The sequence below is a fragment of the Pectinophora gossypiella genome, chromosome 28, assembly GCF_024362695.1.
Source record: "Pectinophora gossypiella chromosome 28, ilPecGoss1.1, whole genome shotgun sequence".
In the NCBI taxonomy this organism is placed as follows: domain Eukaryota; kingdom Metazoa; phylum Arthropoda; class Insecta; order Lepidoptera; family Gelechiidae; genus Pectinophora; species Pectinophora gossypiella.
In genome coordinates this window covers 194699-206792 of record NC_065431.1, presented here as the reverse complement: position 1 = coordinate 206792, position 12094 = coordinate 194699, and the positions used below count along the sequence as shown (strand labels likewise).

Genomic DNA, 12094 nt, shown 5'->3' with positions numbered 1-12094 from the left:
ACAGTGTGATAAGACAGAGATGTGGTGTAAAAGACGATATAGTGACTAGGATTGAGAAGGGAATGTTAGGTTGGTTTGGACACGTAGAGCGGATGAAGGATAATAGAATTGCAAAAGCGGTATATAAAGCGAAAGTTGATGGTAGGGCTGGCAGAGGAAGACCGAGAAGGACTTACGATGACCAAATTGGAGATGTCCTTAGAAAAAGTTCAATACGATCTACTCTGAACCGGCGTGCGTGTATGAAGCGATTGATGAATGTGGAGGAAGCAAGAGAAGTGTGTCAGGATCGAAGCAAATAATTCTATAGTCTCTGCTCACCCCGGTGGGAAATAGGCGTGAGTTTATGTATGTATGTATGTATTTTGTTTATTATTATTAAGCCTTAAGTAACACTGGTATAAATGCAATGTCCTGCAAAACTGCATAAGCAATTTGACTGCAGGATCAGAGTCTCACTAAAACATGGTTAAATTACAAAATTAAGAAGGTACCTGCTAAATTAAATCTAATAAATATTTTTTTAACTTATTTTTAAACATTTTTGGCTCATTTTTTAATGTTCTCAGGCAAACTGTTAATGAGATAAGGTATGCGCTTACAATCAATCAATCAATAATACTTTATTGCACTACAACAAAACAAAGGACATAAACATACGAATAACACATAAGCACAATAGGCGGCCTTATTGCTAAACAGCAATTTCTGCCAGGCAACCTTAGGGTGAAAGAAGATTATTCATTGGAGCACGGGCTGGTGCAATAAACATATAATGATACCAACATAACAAAAAAAAAAGAATAATAAATAATATATACTTTTTTTTTTCGCTTACTTAGGGTTCTATCCCCATAATAATTGTACACTTTTGGAATTACCAGAATGGTGTCATATTTTTATTTTTTTTATATCGCAGGCCTAATAGCGGAGCGCGTGGATCTCCGTTACTTCCTGTCGCTGGGTATGCTGGTGTCCGCCATCTTCTGCTACCTGTTCGGAGTGGGGTACACCGCCGGCATACATAGTATATCGTACTATCTCCTCGTTCAGGTAATATACTACATACAACATAAACAGCTTATATACGTCCCACCGCTGGGCACACGCCTCCCCTCAACTGCTATACTTATCTTGTTAACATAGTAGTTCGACATTAAAACCGATAGATGGCGCTAGTAGTCTTTTAAAACGCGCTAACATCGGTTACTATTTTATAAAAACCGCTTTAGTTACATGTTGATTTCACGAGATGGCGCTAGTAGTCGTTTAAAACGCGCTAAAAATGACAATGGGTACAGGCCTCTTAATCAACCGGAGGGGATATGGAGCATACTCCACCACGCTGCTCCAATGCGGGTTGGTGGAGGTGTTTTTACGGCTAATAGCCGGGACCAACGGCTTAACGTGCCCTCCGAAGCACGGAATCATCTTTTTCTTATTTTTTGTATCGGGTTCAGATTCCCGATGGGGACATTGTCGAAATCACTTTGTGAGACTGTCCTTTGTCTTTTCAGGCTTCAATCACCTGATTGTCCGAAAAAGTAAGGTAAAATACTAATGAAATACATAATAGTACTAATGCACGTGCGGAAGATGTGTGGTGTGTTGGAGCAGCGTGGTGTAGTTTGCTTCATACCCCCTCCTTGAGGGGACGCCTGTACCCATTGTCATTTTTAGCGCGTTTTAAACGACTATAGGCGCCATCTCGTGACATCAACATGTAACTAAAGCGGTTTTTATAAAATAGTAACCAAAGTTAGCGCGTTTTAAAAGCGCCATCTATCGGTTTTAATGTCGAACTACTATGTAAACAAGATATGTATATGTGGGTTTCCTCACGATGTTTTCCTTCACCGCTGAGCACGTGATAATCATTTATGATCCAAACATGAATTCATACATTTTTTAAATTAACTTTTCCATGAAGGCTGGTGCGGGTATAGCGCAGACCACTGGCTGGCCCGGCACCGTGGCGGTGGTGGGCAAGTGGTTCGGCGGCAAGAAGGGGCTCATCTTCGGGATCTGGAACTCGCACACTTCGCTGGGAAATATACTCGGTGAGGCTACCTCCTGACACAGGCTCTCATTAAAATTCAAATTCAAAATTCAAATTCAAAATTCAAATTCAAATTCAAAATTCAAAATCAAAAATTCAAATTCAAAATTCAAAAATATCTTTATTCAGTAAGTAACATAGTTACACTTTGAATCGTCAATTTTTACATAACGAACGTCTCATCCGCCTAAAACTACTGCAGCTTCTCACAACCTGTATAGCCGGGGAAAAGAACATACATACATACATACATAAACTCACGCTCGTAATCCCTAATGGGGTGGGCAGAGCCACAAGTAATCAAAGACAACTTGCAGCCACTGTTGATACGAAGTCCAAAGATGGATATGATGAACCTTATGGTGATAAGGGATCAGCCTATCGCCCATAACATTAGTCCATCATGTTAGAGGACACAATCCCTCTGTCGGTTTTTACGACATGCCCGGGAAGACAAGCAGCTGAACGTATTCTATGTTTTTTATTTGCTCCCAGAACAGAACAGCATAGAAGTAGTTCTTTAAAAAAAAGAACGTCTATTGTATCATGATCACTAATCACACGTTGGTCTAACAGAAAGCTCGGTGAGGCGTGGGTACTTAGTTCATCTTGCGATGGATGTACCTCTAACTACCCCAATTGGGATGTAGTCGTGAACTTTTATGTTTCCAGGCACACTCTTAGCTGCAGCGTTCGTGGAGCGGGACTGGTCACTCTCATTCATCTACCCCGCTTTGGCTATGGGCGTGGCGGGCGGGCTGGTGTTCCTGTTCTTAGTGCCAGAGCCCAAAGGGGTTGGGCTGGTGATACCTGATAGAGATGCGGTGAGTCTATCATTCAATCACACTTCAATGAACTTTCAATCAATCTTCAGTCAATCTTCAATCAACCTTTAATCTTCAGTCAACTTTCAATCAATTTTCAGTCACTCTTCAATCAATCTTCAGTCAATCTTCAATCAATTTTCAGTCACCCTTCAATCAATAGTTAATTTACCTTTAATCCAATCTTCACTCAGTCAAGCCAAGCCAAGTATGGCAACACTACGACTTACGACCGATGCCTTCAAATACCTCGCGCGGGTTGTGAGGTCAATGACCAACCTCATCAATGTAGGGCTACCATGCGCAAAAATTTTGTCACGGTCATTTTATCGATTCTGACGATATAATTATGTAATTTTGTCGATTGGTACCAATATGTGAACCCAAATACGTCATGTCGTTCTGTCAGAATATGAACTAAATCACGTGTCACGCAGTTTCGAATATAGTACTGAAATAAGACTCTATTAATACACACGTAAGGATAAGTTTAATTTTAATAAAGTAAGTAAGTACATTGAAAAAAGACAGGCTAAATATGTATAATTTATAAGCATTAAGAATAAGGTTATAAGTATTTCACGATGAACCAAACTGTAGTAAAATTATTGGGCTCGTAAGTATTTACATAGCATATAAATAAGAAATATATATTACGTATACGTAACTTAAATAATTCACCGTCACGGGGTCTTCCAGGCAAGATATCTGATCGACATCCCAGCCCAGAATGGCCAAGCTCAGCCGTTATTTTGCCGCGTCGTCGTAGACCTCTAGTGGTGGTTTTGCGAACTATTTGTTCGACCAATCAGCAACAACAGGATAGACTTCAGTGTTGCCAATTTAAAATGACGACAACAGTACACGACCCAATTGCATTTTGTTTGTCCACAGCCAAGTCGCCAGTCGAGGAAGCCTGAAGATGAAGAGGAACCCAGCCAGGTCATAGTTGGGGACCAGGTAAATGAACACAAAATTATAATAATGTAAAATACCTTACTTTACACCCCCGTTGCTATGCGCCATATTAATCAACAATACCTAGGCAACGGGGGTTGTATCATAAATATAAATAAATAAGTGACATAGCCTCCGTGGTCTAGTGGTTAGAGCTTAAGGCTCACGATCTGGAGGTCCGGGTTCGATTCCCGATGGGGACATTGTCGAAATCACTTTGTGAGGCTGTCCTTTGTTTGGTAAGGACTTTTCAGGCTTGAATCACCTGATTGTCTGAAAAAGTAAGATGATTCCGTGCTTCGGAGGGCACGTTAAGCCGTTGGTCCCGGCTATTAACCGTAAAAAACACCTCCACCAACCCGCATTTGAGCAGCGTGGTGGAGTATGCTCCATACTCCCTCCGGTTGATTGAGGGGAGGCCTGTGCCCAGCAATGGGGTGCATATAGGCTGTTTATGTTAAATAACATAGCATCACGCATGTGTCCTTGATACGCTTTTCGCGTCAACTCGTGATCGGGTGCTGCGTATGTGGACAGACCTGCTTCTGTCAGGGAGCTCATAAAACACTGTTTCTGTGATAAAGTCACATAAACTATTTATTTTTCACTTTCCTTCCACCGACTGCAATTGGAATACCATTGTATTTAAGTCTATAAATTATGTAATACAAACGTGGCTTAGAAAGTCGCTCGTTCATAAAGATTAAATCATATAAGGATTACGAAAGTCATCATCATCATCAGCCCATAAACGTCCCCACTGCTGGGGCACGGGCCTTCCCTATGGATGGATAGGGAGATCGGGCCTTAAACCACCACGCGGGCCCAGTGCGGATTGGTGGTTATTAACGACTGCTAATGCAGCCGGAACCAACGGCTTAACGTGCCTTCCGAAGCACGGAGGAGCTCGAGATGAAAACTTTTTTTTGTGGTCACCCATGACCGGCCTTTGCGAAAGTTGCTTAACTTCAACAATCGCAGACCGAGCGCGTTTACCGCTGCGCCACCGAGCTCCTCAATTGTTTTTCTATTGGATGTAAAATAAATCTTTACATTACACTAACATACACTCTTTTTCTTTGTTACTATTAGATCGTTTTGGTAAGAATTACACTAATTTAATACTTATTATTGACTAACAATAAATAGTACTAATATTTTTTAAACGGCCTTCGTGGTCCAGTGGTTGAGCGTTGCGCTCACGATCCGGAGGTCCCGGGTTCGGTTGGGTCGCTTTATTATACTATGTGTAAATAGTTATGCCTAATGCCTTTTATGCGTAACGATAGGAATAGTAAATATATACATTGTTTTAAGTTTACGCGGTTATTATCATAATTAAAACACATAATAACAGACTCATATCCCCATATCATACATAATATCAGACTCATATCATATCTCGGGAGTCTCATATCCCCATTTAAACGCGGTAAGAACCCGTTATTATGTGTTTTAATTATAGTAAATATATGCCATGCAAAATGACATAAAATTTTATGCAACAAAATAGGGGACATACCGTTCTGATATAACGTGGCTACTTTTTATTCATCAAACAGCCTCTGTGGTCTAGTGGTTAGAGCGTTAGGCTCACGATCTGGAGGTCCGGGTTCGATCCCCGATGGGGACATTGTCGAAATCACTTTGTGAGACTGTCCTTTGTTTGGTAAGGATTTTTCAGGTTTGAATCACCTGATTGTCCGAAAAAGTAAGATGATTCCCTGCTTCGGAGGGCACGTTAAGCCGTAGGTTCCGGCTATTAGCCGTAAAAAACACCTCCACCAACCCGCATTGGAGCAGCGTGGTGGAGTATGCTCCATACCTCCTCCGGTTGATTGAGGGGAGGCCTGTGCCCAGCTGTAGGACGTATATAGGCAGTTTATGTATGTTATGCTTCTATGCTGTTCTGGGAGCATATAAAAAACATAGAACACGTTCAGCTGCTTCTCTTCCCGGGCATGTCGTAAAAACCGACAGAGGGATTGTGTCTTCTAACATGATGGACTAATGTTATGGGCGATAGGCTGATCCCTTATCACCATAAGGTTCATCATATCCATCTTTGGACTTCGTATCAACAGTGGTTGCAAGTTGTCTTTGATTACTTGTGGCTCTGCCCACCCCATTAGGGATTACGGGCGTGAGTTTATGTATGTATGTATGTATGTTATGTATTACTTCAAGAGCGTAGTTTTTGCTCTTGTCGGTGTAGCGTTCTCCATTCTTGTCTATCAAGGGCCTAATATCGCGCTTCCTGATAAGACACGACATGTTCCTTGCTTTTATTGTTTTAATAAAAAAATACCTGGTACCTGACAGAGGGCAGCAGTAACTGTCAGTACTATTCAGAGGCGCAGGACAGGAGTCTTAGTATAGCTTTGTATGTAATAGACTACTCTGGGCGCCATCCCACTCGCGTCAGACAGAGTACTGCGGGGCGGAAGGCAAGAGGGAAACCACTGCCCTATTTTTCCCTAAAAAAGTAGCATGGAGAATGCTACACCGACAAGAGCATGGCTCTTAAACTGATGATGATGATGAATTAAAAATAAAATGCAGTTATTTCGGGTAGGTACCCATATTGTAAGATACAATTATGTCACTTTAAAATTAAAAGTTATTACAATCAAAAAATAATAATGAAATAAAGTTAAAAATTATTATTTATTAACTTTATTATTATTAAATCAAAACTAAATGTACTTAAAATTAAAATCATATTTATTAAAAATGAAACTTATTAAAATAATAAAAAAAATATACGTTCGAATTGTGAACCTCCTCCTTTTTTGAAGTCGGTAAATATTAATGAATATTGAATTAAAAATACTTAAATGTAAAATGATAAAATCCAGTTTTATTCTTATTTACTTTTTAATGTTGGTTATGTAATAACTCTCGCAAGGAAGGACTTTCCAGGAAATTGTGTTGCTTTTGGGTAACGTAGCCTGGAAAGTTCCTCGGTAACCAATTAACCATATGGTCATAGGATATCAGGGTTCACATTATAGAGTATAGTACATTACACTAAGTGCACTAACTTCGTCTTCACAGGCCGCCAGTCTGCGCCCCAACCGACACTCCGCCAACGCACCCTCGGTGAGTCACACGCACTCACACATACAGAACAGTTCACTGGTTCACTTGATCGCTGTTTCACTTGTTCACTGGGTCCATTGTTCACTTGGTTTCTGGTTCACTTGTTCGAAATAGTTCACTTGTTCACTGGATCACTAGTTCACTGGTTCACTTGACCGCCGTTCGGGTCACTTGTTCATTGGTTCCATTGTTTCATTGTTCACTTGATCGCTTGTTTAATGGGTTTTATTCACTTGTCCAAAATAGTTCACTTGATCACATGTTCATTGGTTCACTGGATCACTAGTTCACTGTTTCACTTGTTCACTGGTTCAATAGTTCACTGGTACACTTGATCACTGATTCATTTGTTCACTTGTTCCATTGTTCACTTGTATTTACCAGAGATGTGTCCACTTGTCGGAAATTCCCGCCTATAATAAAATTAAATCATTTAATTTTAAGTTATACCTCTCATTTTCTTATCCGCCGAAAAGGAAAGGGACGGGTAATCTACAGACATAAAATTTATGGAATACACGTCAATTTTAGGCAGTAATCTAAAACAACCATTTAAAAATTTTGATGGTCATTAACGAATGCTAATGCAGCCGGGGCCAACGGCTTAACGTGCCTTCCGAAGCACGGAGGAGCTCGAGATGAAAACTTTTTTTTGTGGTCACCCATCCTATGACCGGCCTTTGCGAAAGTTGCTTAACTTCAACAATCGCAGAACTTGTAATGTATTTATTGTTGTTAACTCTGTTGGTGACCATAATTAACACTTTCAAGGACAGAACGTCTAATGACGTTCCGATTCCAAGGTGTCTTACTATTATGAACCATCAATGACCCATGATCTCTGCCCGTGAAAGGGTTAAATAATAATAATAAAATAACCTCTTCTAGTAAATAAAATTATGTTTTTGACATTTATGTTTTTTGTTTTTTTTTTTTTTTTAATATGTATTGTATGTATGATAATCCGCCTTAATTTGCAGCCCCACCCTGAGGAACCGTCGGAGACGACCTCCCTGCTCCGCCGCGGCTCCAGCTCGTCATCATCGTCCACCACAGCCAGCGCGGTGTCTCTGTCCCGCGCGCTGCGCATCCCTGGCGTGATGGAGTTCTCCCTCTCACTCTTTTTCGCCAAGCTGGTGTCGTATACATTCCTGTACTGGTTGCCGCTCTACATTGCTACCTCTAGTGAGTATAAGAAGACCAGGTAACCATGGTCTAAGAAGACCTGGGTGATTTAGAGACACATACACACACACACACACACACACAAAATTTTACATTGGCCAATAACCCGCCAGAATTATGTTGACAGCATACGTCAAACGGTTTGCATACCAGCTTTTTGAGTCGCCCGGGTTATTCATTCATTTACTCATTCTTCCTAAAATAAAGAGCTGTCAATCATCCGTCCCTTTCCTTTAATAATCTTTTTTTTTATTTTATAATTATTAATTATTATTTTTTATTTATATATCTTTTTATTATTATTATTAGTTATTATTATTATTTTATTAAATTAAAGTAATTAATTATTTTTATTATTTTAATTTACGTATTTATTTACTATTTTTTTTATTTAATTTATTTATTTTTATTTTAGATCTTGGTGATACCTACTATTTTTAAGCACTGTAATCTGCAATATACCTATCTGAAAATGCTTTTTTTTTCTACAGCCAACCTAACTCCGAAGCAATCGGGCGAGTTGTCAACAGTGTTCGACGCGGGCGGCGTGGCGGGCGCCATCGTGGCGGGCGTGCTGGCCGACCTCACCACTTGCCCGGGCCTTGTGTGTCTCGCCTTCTACGCGCTGTGTGCGCCTGCGGTGAGGATACGGTCTATACTGCCTTTGTAACATGTCATCACTTGGCCACGACCGCGAGTCACCATTTGGCCGGGTCACTACCTCATCACTTGGCTGGAGCTAGGGTTCAGTACAGTCACAGGGACTGTAACCTGGAACCTGACAGAGGGCAGCAGTAACTGTCAGTACTATTCAGAGGCGGAAGACAGGAGTCCTAGTATGGCTTTGTAATAGACTACTCTGGGCGCCATCCCACTCGCGTCAGACAGTACTGCGGGGCGGAAGGCAAGAGGGAAACCGCTGCCCTATTTTTCTCTAAAAAAGTAGCTTGGAGGATGCTCCACCGACAAGAGCGTAGCACTAAAATTAGCGATGATGAGGTTCATTATTTTTTGGCGTCGAGAATTTGTTTTTGTGATACCGAATAGGGCATAGTACCCCGCTAGCCACAAGTTAGTTAGCCGTTAACGGACTTCGTGGTCCATTGGTTGAGCGTTGGGCTCACGATCCGGAGGTCCCGGGTTCTCGCAATGCCCTAACCGAACTAGGGATTCGGCGGTCTAATTTTTTTTTTTATTAAGATGGTTGGGTTCTTCCACGAGATATAGAAGGGGTCGACGGTGGAGCGAGGTTACCCAGAAGATGCCAATTCACCCGTGACTTAAAGGACTCCAGCCTCGACTAGAACTGCTGGACTGATGCAGTTCATTTGAACGTATTTGTTCGTTGCAGCTATTCGCGTACCAGACGTACGGCGCCATATCGTACGGCGTCAACGTGTGCCTGCTGGTGACCACCGGCGTGCTGGTCAACGGGCCGTACGCGCTCATCACCACCGCCGTCAGCGCCGAGCTCGGTCAGAACATACACACACACACATTCCGTCTCCAACGTACACACAAACACACACAGACCCTCTCTCACATACACCCTCTCACCCTCACTCATACACACACACACCCACCCTCTCATATACACACACCCTCTCTATCATACACACACTCTCTGTCTCTCTCTCTCTTCCACACACATAGTTACACACCCATCCTCTCTCACTCACACAACGTCTCTCATACTCACACACCCACCCTTTCATATACACACACTCTCTGTCTCTCTCTTCCACACACATGTGACACACACCCATCCTCTCTCTCACTCACACAACTCTCTCTCATACACGCACCGTCATTCTCATACTCACCCACCCACCCTATCATATACACACACTCTCTGCCTCTCTCTTCCCCACACACCCACGCTCTCATATACACACACTCTCTGTCCTCTATCTTCCACACACATAGTTACAAATACACACCCATCCTCTCTCTCACTCACACAACCTTTCTCATACTCACACACCCACCCTTTCATATACACACACTCTCTGTCTTTCCCTCTCACACATACATATAAATAGACCCACGTTTATGGCGTGTTTGTGTTATATGTCGGCGTGTGGTTGCAGGCACCCACAGCAGCCTGGCGGGCAACTCGCAGGCGCTGGCCACCGTCACCGCCATCATCGACGGCACAGGCAGCGTCGGTCAGTATATAAAACAGCTTCAATTTCAACTTCAAAGCCTTTTATTTAACTAAACACAAGACAGGTTTACAATGATAAAATAAATATATATAACTTTTAAGTACTAACAGTCAGTTGAGGAGCTCGGTGGCGCAGCGGTAAACGCACTCGGTCTGCGATTGTTGAAGTTAAGCAACTTTCGCAAAGGCCGGTCATAGGATGGGTGACCACAAAAAAAAGTTTTCATCTCGAGCTCCTCCGTGCTTCGGAAGGCACGTTAAGCTGTTGGTCCCGGCTGCATTAGCAGTCGTTAATAATCACCAATCAGCACTGGGCCCGCATGATGGTTTAAGGCTCGATCTCCCTATCCATCCAGAGGGAAGGCCCGTGCCCCAGCAGTGGGGACGTTAATGGGCTGATGATGGTGAAAGTAATAAAAAATATGAATGTGCGTGCGTTAGCTCGCACAAATAGACTACTCTGGGCGCCATCCCACTCGCGTCAGAGTACTGCGGGGCGGAAGGCAAGAGGGAAACCACTGCCCTATTTTTCCCTGTTTGCTGCACCGACAAGAGCGTGGCTCTTAAATTGATGATGACTTTACTTTTACCTGTTTGTTCGCCAGGCGCGGCCATAGGCCCCATGCTGGCTGGCGTGGTGTCCAGCGCCGGCTCCTGGTCTCACGTGTTCTACATGCTGATAGCTTGCAACGTGTTCGCGCTACTCACGCTCACCAGGTCAGGCAGGGGCACATAACATCCTTGTTTATACAGGGTGTTAGTGACATCGTAACGAAAACTTTGAGCGTCCGAGTTGTCATACTAATTATCAAGGGTTTTCTGACAGGGAATTCCACTTGATATCAACTCAGAATCGTGGTCTGAATCATCCCCCTCAGTATTCGTTACAATGTCACTAACACCCTGTATGTGATAATTAAAGCACATAATAACGGGTTCTTACCGCGTTTAAATGGGGATATGAGACTCCCGATATTTCGACACTGTTGCAAGTGCCATGACCACGGGATGACTGATCTCTCATATCCCCATTTAAACGAGGTAAGAACCCGTTATTATGTGTTTTAATTATGATAATAACCGCGCAAACTTAAAACTCTGTATGTGTTATTTATGCAAACATTAAAAAAAACATTAACATTAGAGCGTTGGGCTCATGATCTAGAGGTCCGGGTTCGATTCCCTATGGAGACATTGTCAAAATTATGTGACACTGTCCTTTGTTTGGTAAGGACATTACAGGCTTAAATCACCTGATTTTCCGAAAAAGCAATATGTATTTTTTTCTCTTTGCAATTTTATTTTTTATTTGTAATTTTGTATAAATGAATAATGGCCCCAATTCCTGCAGACACCTAATTTTAAGTTATATCTGTCATTTTCTTACCCGTCGAAAAGGAAAGTGAATGAATGAGTGAATGAATGAATAACACGGACGAATTGATGAATGAATGAATAACACGGACGAATTGATGAATGAAGTGAACGAATGAGTGAATGAATGAATAACACGGACGAATTGATGAATGAAGTGAATGAATGAATAACACGGACAAATTGATGAATGAAGTGAATGAATGAATAACACGGACGAATTGATGAATGAAGTGAATGAATGAATAACACGGACGAATTTATGAATGAAGTGAATGAATGAATAACACGGATGAATTAAAATAAACACGACGCTGATATGCAACCCGTTCGACGTGTGCTGTCAACTTAATTCTGTCGGGTTGGCCAATGTAAATTTTTTGAGAGGTTTTTTAAATTTCCGCCTAAAATTGATGTGTTCCATAA

At 41.9% G+C, this 12094-nt stretch overlaps 1 protein-coding gene across 2 annotated transcripts in view; it reads left to right on the top strand.

Annotated features, from left to right (window-relative positions):
• Nucleotides 1–12094, top strand: part of LOC126379178 (glucose-6-phosphate exchanger SLC37A2) — a 100951-nt gene that overhangs the window by 5634 nt on the left and 83223 nt on the right. For both annotated transcript variants that reach the window (XR_007568275.1, XM_050027851.1), the window contains exons 4-13: nt 920–1053; nt 1931–2060; nt 2732–2883; nt 3778–3843; nt 6898–6942; nt 7923–8127; nt 8619–8767; nt 9479–9602; nt 10218–10295; nt 10900–11011. Coding sequence is in view for 1 of the 2 variants with exons in the window: in XM_050027851.1 (XP_049883808.1) it covers nt 920–1053; nt 1931–2060; nt 2732–2883; nt 3778–3843; nt 6898–6942; nt 7923–8127; nt 8619–8767; nt 9479–9602; nt 10218–10295; nt 10900–11011 (1195 nt within the window). In the remaining variant the exon portion in view is untranslated. The remainder of the gene's footprint in view (nt 1–919; nt 1054–1930; nt 2061–2731; nt 2884–3777; nt 3844–6897; nt 6943–7922; nt 8128–8618; nt 8768–9478; nt 9603–10217; nt 10296–10899; nt 11012–12094) is intronic.